Below are 21,398 nucleotides of genomic sequence, written 5' to 3'. Positions count from 1 at the left end.
TGATCATGAGATCAACTTACCAGATCTTCCCATAAAGTCTGAATATGGACTAATTCTCTTCAGTTTTACTTTATTTAGCTGAAGACTGTCCTTCATTAAACATTTAATATAATTTTATTGTTGTAAAAATACAATTCATCTTTACTGGTTTGTCTTAGATTGTTTTTACTAATAATACTACTTTATAATGGGATGCTTTACTTTCAGGCTATCTATAATTGCTTGCTCCATGAATTTTGAAATTGAAACAAGCCATACTATTGTGCATGTGCAAGTTGATAGCCCAGATTATTTTGAAAATTTCTCATATTTTTATCTAAAGAATTTTAATAGTAAGCTGGCATTGTCAGCCATGAGATGTTCTTTAGACACAGACTTCCAGCTAAGATGGGGGCTTATTATATCAGAGTAACCTGCTTTTGCGTTTTACAACTAATAACATATACTGATATTGGTAATGATATAGTATGCAATTATATGCATAGTTGACTTACAAAAGAGGATCATATAGTAGTTTTATGGCATAAGTACAATTAAATCTATAATTAAAAATAAGACATAATTCCACTTTGCCCTGGAGAACATATGTTTCCTAATTACAGTGTGTCCAGAGATCGTTCAGTAGGAAGATGAGGGTTCTAAAGGGAGAAATAAGTGAGGAACAGCTGGAGGTATTTGGGATGTTTATTCAGAAGTTGAGAGCACTGAAGGGAGATAGTTGAGATGTCTTCAAATATTTCAAAGTTCATAATTCAGAACAGGAACTAGACTTACACATTGTTGCTCCAAGGGCCAGAAGTTACAGGAAGGAAATTTTGAATCAATAGAAGGAAGACCTTGCTCATCAAAATCCGTCCAATTGTGAGACAGGTTATCTTGTAAAATAACGAGTGTCTCATCACTAAAAATATTGGAGTCAAGGTCAGATAACCATGTCATTGGTAGTGTAGAATGGTTTTTTAAATTAAGAATGAATCCAGACTAGATGAACCACAAGGTCTCTCTTATCTTTCATATTCTGTAAGCTCAGAGATAAAAACTGGCTTTCTTCCTGCAATCATTCTTCAGTAGTCTGAAATCAAGGAAATAAATCATTCTCAACCATCTGGTGGCCTGCATGGTCCCTGACCCAATAATATTTTATGACGCATTTGGAAACCTGTGAAAAATGACAGCAGAAATATAGCGACAATTGCACATTTAGAAATATTCAGGAGCCTTGTTAGGTTTGGCACACAGCTCTTCAAATATCCATAATAAGCTACAAACTTATATTAAAGTATACGTTTAAAAATCTGTAATGAAAATACCTCTGACCCTCAGTTTGGAACTATCACATTCACTCATTCAAAATGATGATAGGATAACCAATATTCATTCAGAATATTTTGTGATTGCCTGCTGGGTTCCATTTGCTCTTCTAAATGCTAGGTATATAGTGGAGAGTGTTGCAGACAAAAATTTCTGCTCCTTTGTAAATTATATTCTGGTTATGGATACATACGTTTAACAAGAAGAAAAAACAGCAATAGAAAATAATTTCAGGTGATGGTAAGCACTTTGAAAACTGAACAGGGTAATGTGCTGCAGTTTTGTTGGTGAGGGAGTTACTTAAGATAGATTGTTAGGAATAGACCCTCTTCTGTGTGGGTGATATGTGAACTGAGACCAGTTGAAGCAGCCATGCTGGGGAACAGTGTTTTTGGCCGAGGAAACTGCAAGTATAAAGGCCCACCCTTGAGTGGTCTGGGCCCGTGATTGCTGACAGCCCACTCCCATGTTCTTTGGAATCACCTGTGTAACCACACTCTAAATGCGAGGTGTAAGACTTGGCCTTGGCAAAATATCAGACTCAGATTTAAGTTGGCAAAGCACAAGCCTATGGTATCTCTTGTCTTTTCTCACATGCTGAGTTTTTCATCATATCGGTTACTGTAGTGCAGTGTCTTGACTTGATTTGGAGAAGAGAAGCATAAATCAAAGACATAAAGACAGCAGTTAGAAAATCAGTCTTTATAGAGCAGGGACTCTCAACCTCTTGCCCAGGGACCGGGGCTCTTCTTGGATGGACTTCAAGGAAAAAGTGATACTGCAAAAATTGTTTCCAACATTTTATATCCATTTTTTTTTTCTAGGAAATAAGAGCCATAGCTTTCATCAGCTCTTCTTGGGGTTCCACATGTAAAAGAATGAAAAAACACAGTTGTAAAGAATAGTTGCAGCACTTACTGTCTCAGATAGGAAACTTAGCATAAACAGCCCCTCTAAAAGGCTGAAATGCCATTTTCCTCCTCTCTGTGCTACGTCAAGAAAAATAAATGGAAGTAAACAGGCTCACAACAGGCTCTGCTTCAAATGGACTGACTCAAAATGTAAAACAAAGAGGGACAGAGCGTCAACTAAAATATACCTCCAGAGACACGTTTCTTTGTTTAGTAGTTAGAAGCTTTCTTCTGTTCAAATATATTGGATGCTTCTTCAGAAAAGTAGTATTCCCGCAGATATATGTAAGGGCTGGACACAGACATGTCCTCCACACTTGTGTGCCTTTGGGACACCTTTCCTTTAGACCCTTAGACTTTCTGTGTTCTGTGTGTTGGTTGTGAGTTTTAAATAATCTTAATAATTTCTACTTTGGCAAACCCATGTGTGCCTCTTTATAAGTTTATTTATTTCTCTCCCAGTGCTAGAAAACATCGATGAATAAAGGAAATTGGGAAGTACAGGGGTGTGGTTGTGAAGGGACGTGACCTTCTTCTCTGAGTCTTGGCTTACAGGAAAAAGAACCGCATGATGACAAGTGGGTGTGGGTTACCAGTGCTCACAGGAGGCAAACAGACTTGTAGAGGTGCTACTCCAGGTCAGAAGTGAGGGTAGCTCACGTTGCTAAAGAAAAAACAAATCATTTAATGACACTCGTTAAAGATGATAAGGAGCCGGTTACGGTGGTTCACGCCTGTATTCCCAGCACTTTGGGAGGCTGAAGCAGGTGGATCACTTGTGGTCAGGAGTTCTAGATCAGCCCAACATGATGAAGTCCTAACTCTACTAAAAATACAGAAATTAGCTGGATTCTGTGGTGCCTGCCTATAGTCCCAGCTACTTGGGAGGCTGAGGCAGGAGAATCGCTTAAACCTGGGAGGTGAAGGAGAATCTCCTCAAACCTGGGATGTGAACCTAGGCGGGGAAGCTTGCAGTGAGCCTAGATTGTGCCACTGTGCTCCAGCCTGGGCGACAGAGTGAGACTTTGTCTCAAAAACAAAAAATGATGATGAGGAAAACTTTATTTCAGCGGCGATTATCGGGATAGGATTAAGGCCACTGCAGTGTGGTCTTGCAGTAGGGGAGACAGATTAGGCTCAATTCAGAATATAACATGGGAAAGTGGGAATTTATAGTCAAGGAACAGGTTGGGGGTCAGAGGATGGAAAATCATTAAGAGGAAACATGGTGAGGGATGAGATTCTGGCAAACCTTACCTAACAAGACTTGTACTGAAGGCAGGCCAGGGTGATGAGACATCTCTTGGACGATGGGTGGAGAAGGAAGAAGTCAGTTAGATATCAAGGATGATAAAGTATGAAGAATGAGGAGTCTCCGTAAACCAACTTACCAAGATTCTTGCCAAAATTGAACAATGCAGAGACAAACTCCAAAGTCCAAACGTCAAGGTTCGGTTGAAAAAGAACTCAGTGGAGCTTAAATAGAGTTTGGTCATGGAGAGAAACTTTATCAGTGGTGAACCATATGGGATGGGCTGTTTGAGGGTTTTATTCTCTCAGTTGAGTGTTGTACGATGTTTGAGTTGAGAGTCATGAATTCACACTCTGAGCCCTCATCCTGATTAGAAATACTGCCCTCACCTGTCTCCTCTATACTCTGCTGTCCTTGGCAAATGATATTTGTTTTGTAACCAATCTTTTTTTCTGGGCGATGTTTTAGTTCTCAACACTTTTTGTTAACACTCCTTTCCTGCTAACATCTTTGACCAATTAGAAAGATGAGCCAATAGTGTATGTCTATTTGTTTTGACTGACAGAAATAACTTTTGCTTTATAATTTTCATATACAACATTATATTATCATAAATGTTTCCTCATCACTCCTGAGCCATAAGTGGAGACCTGACAGAGTGGTGTGGGAATAAAAGGCCATGATTGGGGGTGGACTTGGCCTTCTGGCAAGCTCCACCTAGATATAAGGTCAATTGTTTTTTCCCAGACAACCCAGCTCTCTGGTTATTAGTAGGATTCTACTTCAGACCAAGTAAATTGCCACACTTGAAACAAAAAATTAGGGGCAAGTATTAAAAGAGAAGGCCAACACAGGGAGTGAGAGGTCATAGCTTAGACCTCTAGCTAGGTAGGTACTGGCTAGTTACACCAACATGGAAGTTGGTCAAGTCTGCCTAGAACAGATTCCCCACTTCAGTGACTAAAAGAAAAGGTAGGAATTAGAAAATCTTTAAGTCGGCACAAAAAAAGAGAGCATGAGACACAGCAGGCAACCCTTAATTGCCATTGTCTTTATGACTGAGATACACAATGGGAACACATAGCAGTGGAAGTAACTCTTTGGGCTTCTAATCTTAACGAATAAGTATCCGTAAGCCACATGCAGAAAATATTAGGGTGGCACAGGGCTGAAAAGGGCATTCCCAGCCAAGAAGCAATGGGGCAAAGTTAGAGCTGGAAGCAAGAGAGCACGGCTGGAGCACGGGTTGTGAGAAGGGCCACGTTTACAGGGATACAGAGGGCAGGGGCTGAATTCTGAAGAGTCCTGTACGTCCTGATAATACGTGGATATTTTATACTGAAGTCTGTGAATAGTTGCCAAATAAAAAGGGAAACATATTCACAAATTTGAGGCATTACTATAAAAAGACGGTTTAGGACAATGTAGTCATAGGATTCTGATTTTTTAATAATGAAAGTTTGTTCTCAGATAAACATCCATAAAGCCTCCTGCTCAGACAGTCAACGGTAGGTAGTTTGCAGTTTGCAGGCTCAGTGCTTATTTAGATGGAATACCTCAAGAATTTCCATTCTCAGGGTTCTTTTATATAAAGTCAAAGATGTTCCCTCCTGTCTCTCTGCTGATTTCATTATCTCCTCTGCAAGTAGCTGCTGATGGGATCTGGTTGACTCTGACTTGCGGTGGTATTTGTTTTATCATTCAAAGCCCTGCGGGATCAGTTTGGGTTTGGTAGGGGGAAAGATCCGTTTTTATCTTCAGGCTTTACTTGATCATATCAGGTCTTAAACCATTCTGCCAGTTTTGTTTCAGGTATGCAAATGCATTCTTCTTCTCTTTCACTCTCTTTCTCGACATCATTCAATTGTGAGTTTCCTGTTCTCTATTCTCTATTCAATCAAATGATATTTCCTTTTGGACTCTATTAGTAGAGACTTGAAAATTTTGCCCTTAAAATTTATGGATGTGAAAGCCATGATAGTATTTTGACCTGAAAAGCTACCTTACGAAATAACAGTTTTAGATTTAAGCTTAAACATCATGCTGTTGGCATTGTAGAGAATGAGTTGAGGTGGGGAATTTAAGCTGAAGACTGGGTCTTAAGGCAGAGAAATTGAGGTAGGAAACTGTAGCAGATAACTCATGCTATGGTAGGGGCTGGAATTCAGGTTGTGGCGTTTAGTATGGAGAGGAAGGAATGAATGTGAAAGATATGTCAGCGGTAGAATGAACAGGACTGGCTTATAAATTGGCTGTGGGAGTGAACGACAGGGAACTTGCAAGCATTCTTGACTTTGATTTGGACTCTCACAGATGAGGAAGCCATTTACTGAAGGGAGAGGTTAGAGTTGATTAATTTCCTTTTGGAAATACTGGATTTAAGGTTCTTGTCAGGTATTCCGTTTGCAGAAACCCAGGAGGCAATATGGGCTTCAGAGACAGAACTCAGATAGAGATACAGATTTTGTGTGTACTCATTAAGGAAAGTGCTAACTCAAAATACAATGACTTGGATAAGCTGGGAGTTTATTTCTCTTTCATAGACCAATGACCTGATCTACACCTCCAGGCAGCTCTGCTGCACAAGTTCATCCAGGGGCCAGAATGAGGAGACAACTTTGCCTTTTAAATACCTTGTCTTCCAAAGTTGGTCTCCAGTTCTAGTTATGGAGAGAGAGTGAGAAGGAGAACTCCCAATGCATGAAGGCCTACACTCATCACCACTATTCAGATTTTGTTGGCAGGAACTCACATGGCTTTGCTTAGCTGCAAGGGAGGCTGGAAAATGTGGTCTGGCTAGGAAGCTATGTTCCATTTCTTTCTTTGTTTTTTTTTTTCTTTTTTTCTTTTTAGATGGAGTCTCACTCGCTCTTTCACCCAGGCTTTAGTGCAGTGGTGCGATCTCGGCTCACTGCAAGCTCCACCGCCTGGGTTTATGCCATTCTCCTGCCTCATCCTCCTGAGTAGCTGGGACTACAGGCGCCCATCACCAAGCCGGGCTAATTTTTTTGTATTTTTAGTAGAGTCGGGGTTTCACCATGTTAGCCAGGATGGTCTTGATCTCCTGACCTCGTGGTCTGCCTGCCTCAGCCTCCCAAAGTGTTGGGATTACAGGCGTGAGCCACTGTGCCTGGCCGGAAGTTATGTTCTTATATAAACATTAATTACTGTGGATCAAATGGAGGACAGACTGGGTGGGTAGGTGGGTGGATGGACTAAGTTTACACAGGTGTCATCAGTGTACATGAGGCAATGAAGGTATGGAGGGAAATAAGACCACACCAGGAAATGATGCAATACATGCAGCCAAGGACAGAACTCTGTGACCTGCCAACACTTAAGGGCAGAGATACTGAAGTTTTGAGATGGTGACTACATGGTAAAGGGCAAGCTGAGTGTCGAAATTTTTTTCTTCTACATCCCAGTTCCCTTATCTCTACTAAGATATTAATAGTACCCACATCATTGTAATATACAAAGATAAATTGAGATATGATATGAGAAACTGTTAGTATACCACTTACCACAGTGGTAGCTGATGACAATAATAACAATAATTTATTAAGGTATTTATTGAAGTAAGTAGAAAATGTATTGATCTATGATTAGATTTTTAACTAGCTAAATTGCCCTTAGTTTTGCTTGAAATGACAGGGAAGTGTGTATTTTCTGGTTATGTGCGTTTGTGCTGGCTGAAGGTAGATTTTCAGGTCAAAGTTTTTGGGACTTGGTCCAGTTTCTCTCTTTGCTTGTTTTAACACCCTCCAACTTCTTATAGATGCAAATTTAAGGTACCCAAATGGGCCCCCATGAGAGAAAATGTGCGCAGGAGGGGTTTGTGAATAAACTCTGCTCCGTCAGCCTGCTGGAACTGACCTAACTAGTGAGCATGGAGCCTTCCGGGTTTTTTGACTTTAGCCTCTTTGTAACTACATTTTTTTTGGTAAAAATGAAAAATGATCAGTAACTGCAGTCTTTTACGTTTCTTTATTCTACCTATGTAATAGGGGTATTGTGAGGGTTAAATGAGATATGAAGATCTTTCATATATTAAGAAATAATAAGATGACTTTTTTCTACTGCATTTTCTATGCACAGATTTAGTTATCTTTCTGTTCTCCTAAGAGACAGCTAAAGAACAGAAAGTCTTGTAGTGAATTTTATTGCTTGCTGCTTTTTTTAAAGGAAGCATTATTTCCCTGCAGAGCTTAAGATTATCAGTGGAGAACTTTTGCTCTAACCTGTTTAAATCTTGTGAGCTCATTAACTGCTATCATTTACCTCAATTCCAGAAGAAAGAGGATTGAAGATTGTATATTTGCATCTGATAATCGATATAGGTATTTCAAACTTGAGAGTGATGTTTATTTACAAAAACATTAATATTGGCATGTATTGGCACCTAGATTTTATTTATACTTTATCTTGGTAAGCACATTAAAAGGCTGCCCGACTTTTTGATGTGGCCTGTGAATATTGAGTACTGAAAAGCCATGGGTGTTCTTCCAATTTTAGAAACTCATTTTGGAGATAGATCAGAGAATAATTTCAAGTGTATAATTTCCTCAAGTGAAATGAGGCATCCTGACATGCTTTCAAATAGATTCTAGGAAATGTAGGGGATTTGTGATTTTTCTTTTGATAAAGGTAGTGTTATTATTTATAGCTAATGGTTGACAAGAATTTTAATATCGTAGCAAGTAAAGTAGGTTGGCCAACGTGTCTTATTCATACCTTTGAATTATCTGAAGTTATTAACATAGGGCTAACCTACCTTTTTTTAGGAAGAAAACATTTTCAAGTAAAATTAATTCAGAGTATTTTATTTTGAGAAAAGCAACTAAGCAAACTTCGGTTCTTTCCTATTCTGAATAAAATACTCTTTGTGAAATGAAATGCAGTTTTGAATTGTATCATTTGTCTCTCTTTTTACTCTACAGAAATGTTTGTTTATGCAGCTAAATATCTATAAATAGTATAATCAATACATATGAACACATCTATGTTTTTTATCTAGACTTAATGTCTTACTTTTCAAGACAAGCTCACACTGAAAAATGTAAACCTTATGCATAATTATTTGACTGGCTCAAAATATGCTCAGGGTTATGTTCAGGTTGAATTACTTCAATAAGAATGATTCAGAACAGAAAGAAAACCCTGGAGCTATTTCAATGAAGAATTTACAGAGTGACTGAGGAGGTCAATCATCTTACACAGACACATCTGGAAACATACTGACTGTCCTCTCAAGAAGAGAACTATTCTTTGCAAAGTTGGTTCTTAACTTTAAGTACTTGTGAAAATGATTCACTGATATTCAGCATGACACCTATGTTAGGCAATTCTTGCACTGCTACAAATAAATACCTGAGACTGGGTAATTTATAAGAATAGGGGTTTAATTGGCTTATGGTTCTGCAGGCTGTACAGGAAGGGTAAGTGATAATGGCTTCTGCCCCTGGGAAGGCCTCAAGGAGCTTTGAGCATGGTAGAAAGCAAAGCGGCAGCAGGCACATCACATGGCCAAAGCGGGAATAGGAGACAGAGATGGAGGGCGGTGCTATGCAGTTTTTTTTTTTTTTTCTACTTTATGTTCTAGGGTACATGTGCACAACGTGCAGGTTTGTTACAGACGTATACATGTGCCATGTTGGTGTGCTGCACCCATTAGCTCGTCATTTACATTAGGTATATCTCCTAATGCTATCCCTCACCCCTCCCCGCTCCCCACAACAGGCCCCGGTGTGTGATGTTCCCCTTCCTGTGTCCAAGTGTTCTCATTGTTCAGTTCCCACCTATGAGTGAGAACATGCGGTGTTTGGTTTTCTGTTCTTGCGATAGTTTGCTGAGAATGATGGTTTCCAGCTGCATCCATGTCCCTACAAAGGACATGAACTCATCCTTTTTTATGGCTGCATAGTATTCCATGGTGTATATGTGCCACAATTTCTTAATCCAGTCTGTCACTGATGGACATTTGGGTTGGTTCCAAGTCTTTGCTATTGTGAATAGTGCTGCAATAAACACACACTTTAAAGAAACAGATCTTGTGAGAACTCCATTATCACCAAGAGGATGGCCATTCATGAGGGACCTACCCCCGTGATCTAAACACCTCCCACCAGGCCCTGCTTCCAACACTGTGGATTTTATTTCAACATGAGATGGGTGGGGACAAATGTACTAATTTTATCAACGCCTGTCTGCTGCAAGTTTCTACCTGCCTAATGAGTCAGCAAAGAAATATTTAATTGCATGACTATAGAGAAATTTGTGCTTTTCCTTATATAATTATACTCTATCTTTTAAAATTGAATTTATTAAAGGATATAGGGCAGTATACAACAAAAATACAGTAAATTAATAATAAAATAGAAACAGAATTGGAAAGTCAATGTTAAAGGAAAGAGTAAGTAGATGTGCTTAACATGAAGACAGACACAGTTGCTGTGGCTGAGTGTCCTGTTTGCCTCTCAGCTTTCTGACAGCCTGGGTGAAAAGGAGATACAATCATCACCATAATTCTAATGTTAGGAGAGCAAACATTCTAACCTCAAAGGGAGCAAAATTCTAAATATTTTATCCAGTGGGATTTTATATCTACTACTTTATCGAGAAAAAATATCTTCAATATCATTTTTCACAAATTTTATAGAGCAGTTTCTTATGGTGTTTTCCAATACATATCCTTAAAATATACCTTGGTAGAAAATAATATGCAAAAGCATAAGTTAATATATTGCAAGTTGGCACATTTTGGTGACCTGGTTTGACGGATGGACATAAAGTCCTATAATGTCAACTGATTTCATTTCTTTTAGATAATCTGTAGTTGACACCTCTTTTGGAGAGACTCTTGATAGAGAAGCATAAAATATAGTTTAATGAATTCTGATGACAAGTTTAAGGACTGAAATTCTGCCTTGTTTGAGGAGTTACCTGTATGCTTTTTAAACAAAATGAGGAAATGATCACCTGATATTTTGCCATAAAAATGGAGGAGTCTAACTAGGACTTTTGCTTGGAATAAAGCATACTTGCCTACCTGAGTGTGAAGATAATCTTCAGGGACCAGTGATCTGGAAGGACACCAAGTCCCAACTATGTGAAATGTCAATACAATTGCATGTCTACATTTCTGGGCAACCGAAAAAGCTTTTTTTGTCATTGGAATCCAAAGTCATTTTCAATAACCTTGATTGTCTTAATATTTCATTGCATTTTATATTTTTTAAAGTTACAAATCAATGTCATTTTCAAAGAAACATTGACAGAATCAACACAGTCTAGAAAAGGATCGACAGAATGATGAAGTGTACATCTTTTGGAAAACTTGAAGACTAGGACTATTTAGCCTGGAGAGGAGAATAGTTAAAGGGAAAGAGATAATTAATTCTTCAGCTGTGACTCTCTACCTTATGGAAAAGGGAAGGGTTGAGAGCAGAGTTAGAACCAGTGCATCCTTCCTTACGAAGAAGTCAGGTTCCAACAAGGAAGTGCTTGTTAAAAATTAGTGTTGTTCCAGTGTGGACAGGACTGTCTAGTGAGGCGGGGAGTCCCTCTCATTAGAACTGCAGTTTCATTCATTGTTTTTTTATTCCCCTGTGAGTCATACTTTCTTGTTTGTTTGCATGTCTTATAACTGTTTTTTTTTTTTTTTTAAGAGAACAGGATGTTTTAAATAATATAATGTGACAACTCAGAAAATCAGATTTTTCCACCTCTCCAACGTTTGCTGTTGTTTATTTGTTGGTTCGATAGCATTTTCTAAACGAATTCTCTAAAGGCTGTATTCTTTGTCACATGTGGTCACTGAAGTTTCTGCTCAGTTAGCTTAGTGGTCAGTTAATGAACGGACAGAGATTTCCTTAGATGCCTTAGATACCTAGAACCAGCGAGTCTCCTGGCCTTTACCAAGGGTGCACAGAGCTTCAAGGTCAGCCAGAGGAGAGATCTTAGGATCTTTGCAGATCTTTCCTGGGCCTATGCACAGCCCCTGAATCTAAGCACAGCCCTATTCATGTGTGTAATTTCCGAGATCCCCACGAATATGCCAGAGCTTTGTCAAGCCCCCTTGTGCACAACTGTTACCAACTGCCTCAGGCAGCCTCAGAGATCAATAGTTACCTCTAACTGTCGTCGGAAACCTCCTGGGGCGGGGGGGGGAGGGACCAGAGGCTTTCCCTAGTCGAGCTTCAAGTTCAGGTCAAATAAAGACATCCTTCTGAGTGGGGTCTTCCAGGGAACCGCCAGATCAGCCATACAACAACAATCGTCTGGGAATGGGGCCTTGAAGGAGCTGCAACCCCGTTCTGCGCCCTCTGGTGGCGGCTAGGCTGCCAGTTCTCACCAGGATTGCAGGCTCTTGGCTTTCCAGGCTACCAAGGGGAGCAGGGATGGGAATAGGGCAAATGAAAATTCCATAGCGCTTGCTGTTCCTAATGAGATTCGGCGGCTTTTCGTGAATAAACGCTCCTCAGATTGCTGCAAGACTTTGGTTAATTTCCAGAATTCTAGAAAAATTGAGGCTAACAGTTTTTTTGCCAGTGTTTTCATTGCTTACATGAGTAGAGATTCTTTGGAGGTCCTTTCCATGCCAGTTTTGCTATGTCACTGTACAAGTGCTTTTTTGCCATGTTTTTAAAAGATAAAAAGTTGAATTCATTGCTTCCAAGGACCCCTCCCATTCTAGAGTGTTCCGTATTAATAGGTCTCATTCCCCAACCATCCTAGGTGATAGAATTTACTGTACCATTTTAAAAATAAATATGATTGTTTAAGATACACTGAAATAGACTTTGAACAGTGCCAAGATATGAAACATAATAAACTTTACTTAATTATCAACTCTGCCTTGTTTTATTCCCAGATTTGAAAAGGAAATATTACTTTTCTGGCACAGTTTCTTAACTTAAAATGAATTAGTCTAAAGGGGTAGGAGATCTTAAGACAATAGAGATACAATGTAAACCCCAGACACTATTGAAAGCGTAAACATCAAGTAATTTACTGACAGCATTTCACAGAATTGAATCATCAGCATATATATTTATTGAATGGTTTACTTTTTTGAGTAACTAATACATTGTTATTAATTATAGTCACCACGTTGTATTGTAGACCTCTTGAACTTATTCCTCCCAACTGGAATTTTGTATCTTTGGTTTACCTCTAATTCTTTTGTTTGCTTTTTTTTGTTTTGCTTTGTTTTGTTTTGAGACAGGGTCTCACTGTGTTGCCCAGGCTGGAGTCCAGTGGGGCAATCTCAGCTCACTGCAACCTCTGCCTCCTGGGTTCAAGCAATTCTCATGTCTCAGCCTCCAGAGTAGCTGGGATTACAGGCATGCACCACCATGCCCAGCTAATTTTTGTATTTTTAGTAGAGACAGGGTTTCACCTGATGGCGAGACTAGTCTTGAACTCCAGACCTCAAGTGATCTGCCCGCCTTGGTCTCCCAAAGTGCTGGGATTACAGGTGTCAGCCACCACGCCCAGCCAGTTTACCTCTAATTCTGAAATCTGTTATAATTATTATTACTAAAATATTAATATATTCATGCTAATTCTTTATTCACTAAAGGTCCATTTTTGTACTAAGTACTGAGAACATAGGTAAGGAATCAGCTAAACATGATCCAAGGCTGTTTTATATCAATTTCTTCAAAGATAGATGTGAGAAAATAGTGCCACATTATTTGGTAATGATGTTAAATGAAGTTGCTATGCAAATTATTTTCCAGATGTCTGAAGCCAAACCTTTTTAACTTAACAAATTTTGAGGTGACTCTTCCCAAACTATGTAAAACATTTCTCTGCTTCATCAGGAAGCTAATGATCTAATGTCTCAGTAGCAAGTAATCATTTTGGACAGTTATCTCATTGTCCTGTAAAACAGTGGCAGCCACCTTGCTCTTGTAGGGTAGAGCTGAGCAGAAGTACTCACTGGTGACATAATGCTGTGCTGCTGGTATTTTCATACTCTTTCATGAAGTGTTGTGCCTCATATTTTTCCATTAATATCTGCTAATCATAGATTTTCCATCTATTTTTAATTTGATCTTTCTACTTTATAATCTGTGAACTGACATATGAGACAAGAGATTGTACCTGTTGGGTTCTTAACATTTATGAGGCACTATCCTAAGTGTTAAAATGTGTCTGTGCATTTAATCCTCCTAACATCTCAGACAGGTAAGCACTATTATCATCTATGTTTTTAGACAAGAAAACTGAAGCACAGAGAGATTAAGTAACTTGCCCCAAATCATGTAGCAGTTCATGATCTTAACCATTATACTATACTGTTGAAGTGGCATCGTCCATCCTGGGTAATACCCAAGGTTAGTTGTCTCAGGCCAAGGAAATCAAGGATGTGAACACACAGGGAGTGAGGTTAAGAGTGGAGGTTTAATAGACGCAAAAAGAGAAGAGCTCTCTCCTGCAGAGAGGGTTCCTGAGTGGGTTTTCTGGTCAGCAAAATGCAGCGGGTTTTATAGATGATCTTGAGGAGGCAGAGTCTGATTTACCAGGGCACGAAAGATTGGTCGGACCAGGTGTACCATTTGCATGGTGCATAAAAATCTGGCCACCCCCACCCTAATCTTTTATTATTCTGATGGGTTCTGTACTTGGCTGGCACCATGTTACCTGTTTCTTTACTGTATACACAAAGACAAGGGAAGATGGAGCCTCCATGTTGAACATACCTGGCCCCCAGGTAGCCTTTTTCTATTGGCACAGCTGCTGGCATTCACCTGTGCAAGCTTCCCGCTTGCTTGTCTATGTCTACAGCTCGATTTTTCAGGCAGTTCTTTTAATGATTTTGGAGCTGCTTTTTGTTAAAAGGAAAATTCCACCAAGGACTCTTACCCTCACTATCTGCCTAAATAATTTCTATCTGCTGTATCACTGTGTCATTTAAAAATGCTTATTAAAATGACACATAAACCTAAGAGTGAATGAGCTGTCATAGAGTATTTGAGTGGAACTGTTTGAAAAATACTTAAATTTTGGTGAGTTGTCTTTGTGATGTCTATGTTAGTTTCCCACAGAATGTATGTGTATGTCTGTGTTTGTGCAAATTTCTTGTGTTTGTATCAAATAGGTTAAGGTGGCCAGAGAAGCAACTTTACCAAATCAGTGTTAAGTATTATTAAATCATGAACATTGTGTGCCAGATCTGGCCTAATGCCTTTGTGTGTGTTTGAAGTTTCACTGGAACCCAGCTACATTCATTCATTCACTTACCGTCTATGGCTGCTTTCTTGTGACAGTGGCAGGGATGAGTAGTTGCCATAGAGACCATATGGCCCACAAAGCCCAAAATATTTACTATCTGGCCATCTGAAAAAAGAAAACAAGTAAGTCAACCCCTGCTTTAGATGTTGGGTTTTATACCAGTGGGTCTCAACTTCAGGTTTTGAGAAAGACAAAAGAAGGGGTTGGCTCATTGGAATCAGCTGGACAGGCTTTTCAAAAGCTACACACTTCCCTTTCTCCTTCTTCTCATCAGCTTTCCTTGTTGAGAACCACTGTCTTAAACTTTATGATCCAAATGATTTCATTAACTGATACAGATTGTTTGCTTTCATTAACTATTTTTGGCCTTCTCTAACATATCTAAAGTAATGTTGACCGTGTATTTCTTTTACAGGGTTGTGGGAAGAAAATGTATTCCTTTTTGAGAGGAACCAAACAACTGCAGGTGCTGAGATTTCTGGGAATCTCCATTGGAGTGACACAAATTCTGGCCATGATTCTCACCATTACTCTGCTCTGGGCTCTGTATTATGATAGAAGGGAGCCTGTGACAGACCAAATGATGTCCTTGAAGAATGAGAACTCTCAGCACCTGTCATGTCCCTCAGTAGAACTGTTGAAACCAAGCCTGTCAAGAATCTTTGAACACACATCCATGGCAAACAGCTTTAACACACACTTTGAGATGGAGGAGTTATAAAAAGAAAAGTCACAGAAGAAAAACACAAACTTGTTTTATTAGACTTGTGAATTTTTGAGTACATACTATGTGTTTCAGAAACAGGTAGAATAAAAATGTTGTCATAAAATAATACCTAAGCATATACTATTCTATGCTTTAAAATGAGGAGGGAAAAGTTTCATGTCATAAGTCACCACCTGGACAATAACTGATGCCCTTAAAATGCTGAAGACAGGCCGGGTGCAGTGGCTCAAGCCTGTAATCCCAGCACTTTGGGAGGCCGAGACGGGCGGATCACAAGGTCAGGAGATCGAGACCATCCTGGCTAACACGGTGAAACCCCGTCTCTACTAAAAAATACAAAAAAAAAACTAGCCGGGCGAGGTGGCGGGCGCCTGTAGTCCCAGCTACTCGGGAGGCTGAGGCAGGAGAATGGCGTGAACCCGGGAGGCGGAACTTGCAGTGAGCTGAGATCTGGCCACTGCACTCCAGCCCGGGCGACAGAGCAAGACTCTGTCTCCAAAAAAAAAAAAAAAAAAAAAAAATGCTGAAGACAAATGTCATACCCACTGTGTAGCCTGTGTATGACTGAACACAGTTATGTTTTGAGGCAGCGTGGTTTGATTAGCATTTCTGCATCCATACAAACGAGTCACATATGGTGGAACTGGAGCTACAGTAAAGGTTGATTTACTTCTACCAACTAGTATAGAAAGTACTAATTAAATGCTAACATAGGAAGTTAGAAGATACTAATAACTTTTATTACTCAGCGATCTATTCTTTTGATGCTAAATAAATTATACATCAGAAAACTTTCAATATTGGTGACTACCTAAATGTGATTTTTGCTGGTTACTAAAATATTCTTACCACTTAAAAGAGCAAGCTAACACATTGTCTTAAACTGATCAGGGATCTATTTGTATATAAGTCTGTGTTAAATCTGTATAATTCAGTAGATTTCAGTTCTGATAATGTTAAGAATAACCATTATGAAAAGGAAAATTTGTCCTGTATGGCATCATTATTTTTAGCCTTTCCTGTTAATAGAGCTTTAATATTCTGTCCTGGGCTTATATTACACATATAACTGTTAATTTAAATACTTAACCACTAATTTTGAAAATTACCAGTGTGATACATAGGAATCATTATTCAGAATGTAGTCTGGTCTTTAGGAAGTATTAAGAAGAAAATTTGCACATAATTTAGTTGATTCAGAAAGGACTTGTATGCTGTTTTTCTCCCAAATGAAGACTCTTTTTGACACTAAACACTTTTTTAAAAACTTATCTTTGCCTTCTCCAAACAAGAAGCAATAGTCTCCAAGTCAATATAATTCTACAGAAAATAATGTTCTTTTTCTCCAGAAAAATGCTTGTGAGAATGATTAAAACATGTGACAATTTAGAGATTCTTTCTTTTATTTCATTGATTAATATACTGTGGCAAATTACACAGATTATTAAATTTTTTACAAGAGTATAGTATATTTATTTGAAATGGGAAAAGTGCATTTTACTGTATTTTGTGTATTTTGTTTATTTCTCAGAATATGGAAAGAAAAATAAAATGTGTCAATAAATATTTTCTAGAGAGTAATGACTTGTCTGTGCCTATTTTTTAATACATTACAAGCACTTAAGCCACTTGAGAAGATTATCAAAGGGAGAAAAACATGAGAAAGAATGATTGCATAAAGTATTAATATTGATTTCCAAACTATAGAACAGACCTATAAGAGTATGTATTTTCACTGAGAAGAGTCAAAAAGATGCCCATTTATTTTTCACTTTTGCTTTTTAGCTAAATGTTAAATAATATACTTGTTTGAGATAATATAAAAATATGCCCATTTGTGTTAATTTATCTTTTCAATGTTTGCATAATCACAGTTTTATAACTATTATTAATTTTTAAGAGAATATGAGTCTCTTAGTTAATTTCAAATTCTCTTCAAATGAGTCAAGGAATACAATACTTGAAATTGACTGCCGTATTTAAAATCTTCCATAGATTTTAATGAAAACTGAGTACAGTACTTGTTCAATCAGAGACAAAAGCATCCCTTCTAATAACTTCCTCAATGCCCCAAATCCCTGTAATTTCACCTAAAATACCCACGTAACTGAGATAGATATCTATGAGTTTTGTTTGAATTATTTGTATAATGGTCAAATTTAGCGGCTTCTTTTTTTAATATGTCTTACAGTCACAGAAAGAGCAAGCATATAATATGTTGGACTCAGTAAAATGAAAAGTCCTCAAATTAGAAAAGTTGCTTTCTACATTTTTAGACCTCAGATATTTTGATGTATTACCTGATTTACTACCCTCTAGAATGGTCAACATAAATTTAGACAATCATTTTGTATATAATACACTTGCTTAATGGGAATGAATGACATTTATAGCAATAGCCCACAAAGCCTCTTATGGTAGCAGTGCACCTGGAATAATAAAACTGCAAGGGAGTTAAAAAAGTGTATTTAATACAGTAGAGCTGAGGGAGTTCACTGTTTGGGTACATTGCAAACAAAACTGTTAACTGTTTCTTTGGGAATTTTTAAAAGCTTTCTTTGGTTAAAAAAATCACCATTTTTTAAAAGTAGAAATTTAAGAAGATTATTTTTAGACTGGTTAACAGTCCATTCAAAGTGCCCTGGAGACTCAGAGATGGCAACAAGAGATGATGTCTGTCCTTAAACACTGTAGAATCTGGGTTAGAGACACTCGTGCTAACCACAGGAAAAATAAATAAGGGAATATACAGCAAGTAGGGCCCTTCTTAAGAATAAGAGATGGAGTAGAGTGGAATTAAGGCCGCTATGCCAAGGCGATGGCCTTCAAGCTGGATCAGAAGGAGCAGTGGAGTCTAGCTAGCTCGTGGAAAACGTTCCATGAGCCATGAGTTTGAGGTTAAAAAGTATACATGATTTTGGAGTTATGACTTATGGTTCAATGTGGTTAGATCATAGAATGCTTGAAGAGATGCCATGGGAGAGCAAATGAATGAAATTTGAATTTAGGTGCTTTGTTCTGTAGGCTAAAAGTAAAGTCACCGAAGTGATTTCAGAAAGAGAAATGAATATTTCATTAATTTAACTGGATTAGCCAAGTAAGAAAGAGGGGACCAGGAGACAGTTATACTCATTATGCAACTCCTGAGTGGGTGGGTCACCATTGACCACAGTCTAGGTAAGTGGAGCGCTTGAGAGTTGTACACACTGCAGGTCCTGGTGGGAGACTGGATAGTTTGCTGTTGCTGTGGTCCTGGAGAGGGATAAGGATCCTCACCAGAACAATGGACGTCAAAAATCAAGAGTGCATAAAACAGATCACACCAGGGTGAATCCACAAAAATTGGCAGTAGATAGACCTCAGGGAGTGTGGGACAAGAAGTAAAAGAACTGAAATTTCTGAATTTTGCGCCTGGCAAATTGGCATGGCATTAACCTAGATGGAAGACTGGAGGGGAACGAGTATGAGAGGGTAATTAATTTGGTCTGAGACACAGAGTTAGAGATGCCTGCAGGACATGCAGATGGAGATGTCTACAGGCAGCTGTAAATTTCAGTCTGGAGCTTTGGAGAATTCACTGTCAAGCCTGAGAATTTTTATGCTTTGCTTTCCCATCTCAGGAAGCCTGACAGAAAATGGGCTGGGAACCAAATCTTATATGAGGAGAATCTTAAATAGATTGCCACAGAAGCTTCCTTTTGTCTGAACTCCCACTCCTGTGGATGAGTCAAGGGAGGTAAAAACAAGAAATGATTATACTACTGAATCTTCTCTGGCAAAGGAGCTGCCCCCTTTTTAAAAACACTGCCAACTGCTATGCTGCTTCACCCAACCCTCTTCCTATTGTCATTCTGAGATTTACAAGTAGATTCGTCTCCCCTATGAACTGAGTTCTCATTTCCTCACATCCTAGAAACATACAGAATCTTTGGTATCATCTTGATCTTGAAAGCTTTTCTTTTTCTATTTTTATGTGTTAATTGCAGTCATTCTTTATCTCATACTTTCAGGGGTGCGTACTAGGTACCAGGCACATGTAGGAGGTTCTTTACACTTATTTTCTCTGTTCTTTGCAACTCATTTGCAATTTGCAGGCACCCCACTTTATTTTACAAATGAAGAAGAGGGACTCCAAGAGACTGAATAAATTTACTTAGCTAATATGTGGCAGAGCTGTACTTCCACTCTCCCCATTTTGTGGCATGGTATCTTCACCGACCTGTGGTGAAGCTCAGATGATTCTTTACGTAGAAAAGCCAAATTTTCCTACATGTAAATCAATATCACCAGGCCTAATTGATCTCCAGATTTTATTACTACTTCTTTCAAAATGATGCTCTTGTCTAACCTCATTCCTACTATTATTTCCCAAGAACAAGTATAAATTATCTAAAGTATCTTGTACACACACATACACACACAGGCAAATTAAGTTCTTTTTTTTTTTTTTAGATGAAGTCTCACACTGTCACCCAGGCTGAAGTCAGTGGCGTGATCTCGGCTCACTGCAACCCCTGCCTCCTGGGTTCAAGCGATTCTCCTGCCTCAGCCTCCCAAGTATCTGGGACTACAGGTGCGCATCTAATATTTTGTATTTTTAGTAGAGATGGGGTTTCACTATGTTGGCCAGGCTGGCCTTGAACTCCTGACCTCGTGATCTGCCCACCTCAGCCTCCTAAAGTGCTGGGATTATGAGCCACTGTGCCCAGCCCAAATTAAGTTCTTAAATCAACTTTATTGAGATTTTATGTACATATATATAAACACATATACACACACACACACACACACACATATATATGTATATACACACACACACACACGCACACCTAGTAAATATACCCCTTTCAAGTATACAGTTAATTAGTTTTGGCAACTATATATACTCATGTAACCACAACCACAATCAAGATCTAGAACATTTTCATCATGTCAAAAAGTTTCCTCTTGCCCATCTCTGATAAATCCTGCAGTCCCCACTCCTAGCCCCAGGCAACACTGATCTGCTAAATGTCACTCAGATTAATTCCTGTGAAACTTTATTCTTATATTGCTGCTTCCTTACTCAAACACTTCCAGAGATTCCTTGTTGTAAGAAAGGCGGAGCTTCCCAACTCATTCATGTATATATTATACGGCATGTTAGGATACGTGAAGCTCAGGGGCCACTGGCCACCCTAGGCCTTGTCTGGCTACCATAAGGGCTACGAGGAAGCAATAGCTCAATTCAAAATTTTGGCTGCTACATTACAGATCTCAAAATACAGTGGCTTAAACAAAATAGAAGTGAAATTTTAGCTCATAAAATGTGTATGTGAGTAGCCCAAACTATGGCTGCCCGAAGCTGTCTGGGACTCAGGATCCTTCTCTCTGGCTACTCTACAATGCTGAGGTGTTCGCTTTGCTCACATGGACCCAAGTAGCAGCCTACTTCCACATTTCACACAATAGGCCAGACAATAGGGAAAGTTAAAGGGAAGAAAGAATACCTCTTCCCTTTAAGGACCTACTCAGAAGCACACATCACTTCCATTGGCACCACACAGCTACAAGGAAGGGTTGTAAATGCTTTTTGTTCTGAATACCCACGCATCCCGTTAAACCAGGAATTTCAATGACCACACAGAAAGAATGGGTAATGAGGATTGGTGTCAACTAGCAAATCTCTGCCATACTCCTCAGTACCTGCAGAATAAAGTCTTCCACTACCTGAATTTATTTTTCCAAATCTATCTCCCATAATACTTTCTCAAGTATCACTAGAAACCAGCCAACAGGACCAGTCCTAGTCCACTCATTGCCTCTAACATCCCACATATCCCATGTCTCTTTGATTTTGCTCTCATCACGGTTCTTCGCTGGTACAACCTCATCTCCACAATGTCAGCTTGTACTCAACTTTGAAGTCCCAGCTCAGCAGCCACCTATTACATAAAGTTTCTCCTGACTACTCCAG

General features: G+C 38.9%; 1 protein-coding gene across 8 annotated transcripts in view; it reads left to right on the top strand.

The window, feature by feature from the left end:
• Positions 1-21,398, top strand: part of TSPAN12 (tetraspanin 12) — a 106,056-nt gene that overhangs the window by 54,470 nt on the left and 30,188 nt on the right. For 4 of the 8 annotated variants that reach the window (XR_010585819.2, XM_065542506.2, XM_065542504.2 and 1 more), the window contains exon 8: positions 19,895-20,015. Coding sequence is in view for 7 of the 8 variants with exons in the window: in XM_065542506.2 (XP_065398578.1) it covers positions 19,895-20,015 (121 nt within the window). In the remaining variant the exon portion in view is untranslated. Of the gene's footprint in view, positions 1-15,130; positions 17,024-19,894; positions 20,016-21,398 lie in introns of those variants that run through there. The other 4 variants (XM_074035867.1, XM_005550609.5, XM_065542503.1 and 1 more) reach the window with 1 other exon arrangement.

The sequence above is a fragment of the Macaca fascicularis genome, chromosome 3 (assembly GCF_037993035.2).
Source record: "Macaca fascicularis isolate 582-1 chromosome 3, T2T-MFA8v1.1".
Classification (NCBI taxonomy): Eukaryota; Metazoa; Chordata; class Mammalia; order Primates; family Cercopithecidae; genus Macaca; species Macaca fascicularis.
This window is presented reverse-complemented; position numbering and strand designations above follow the sequence as displayed.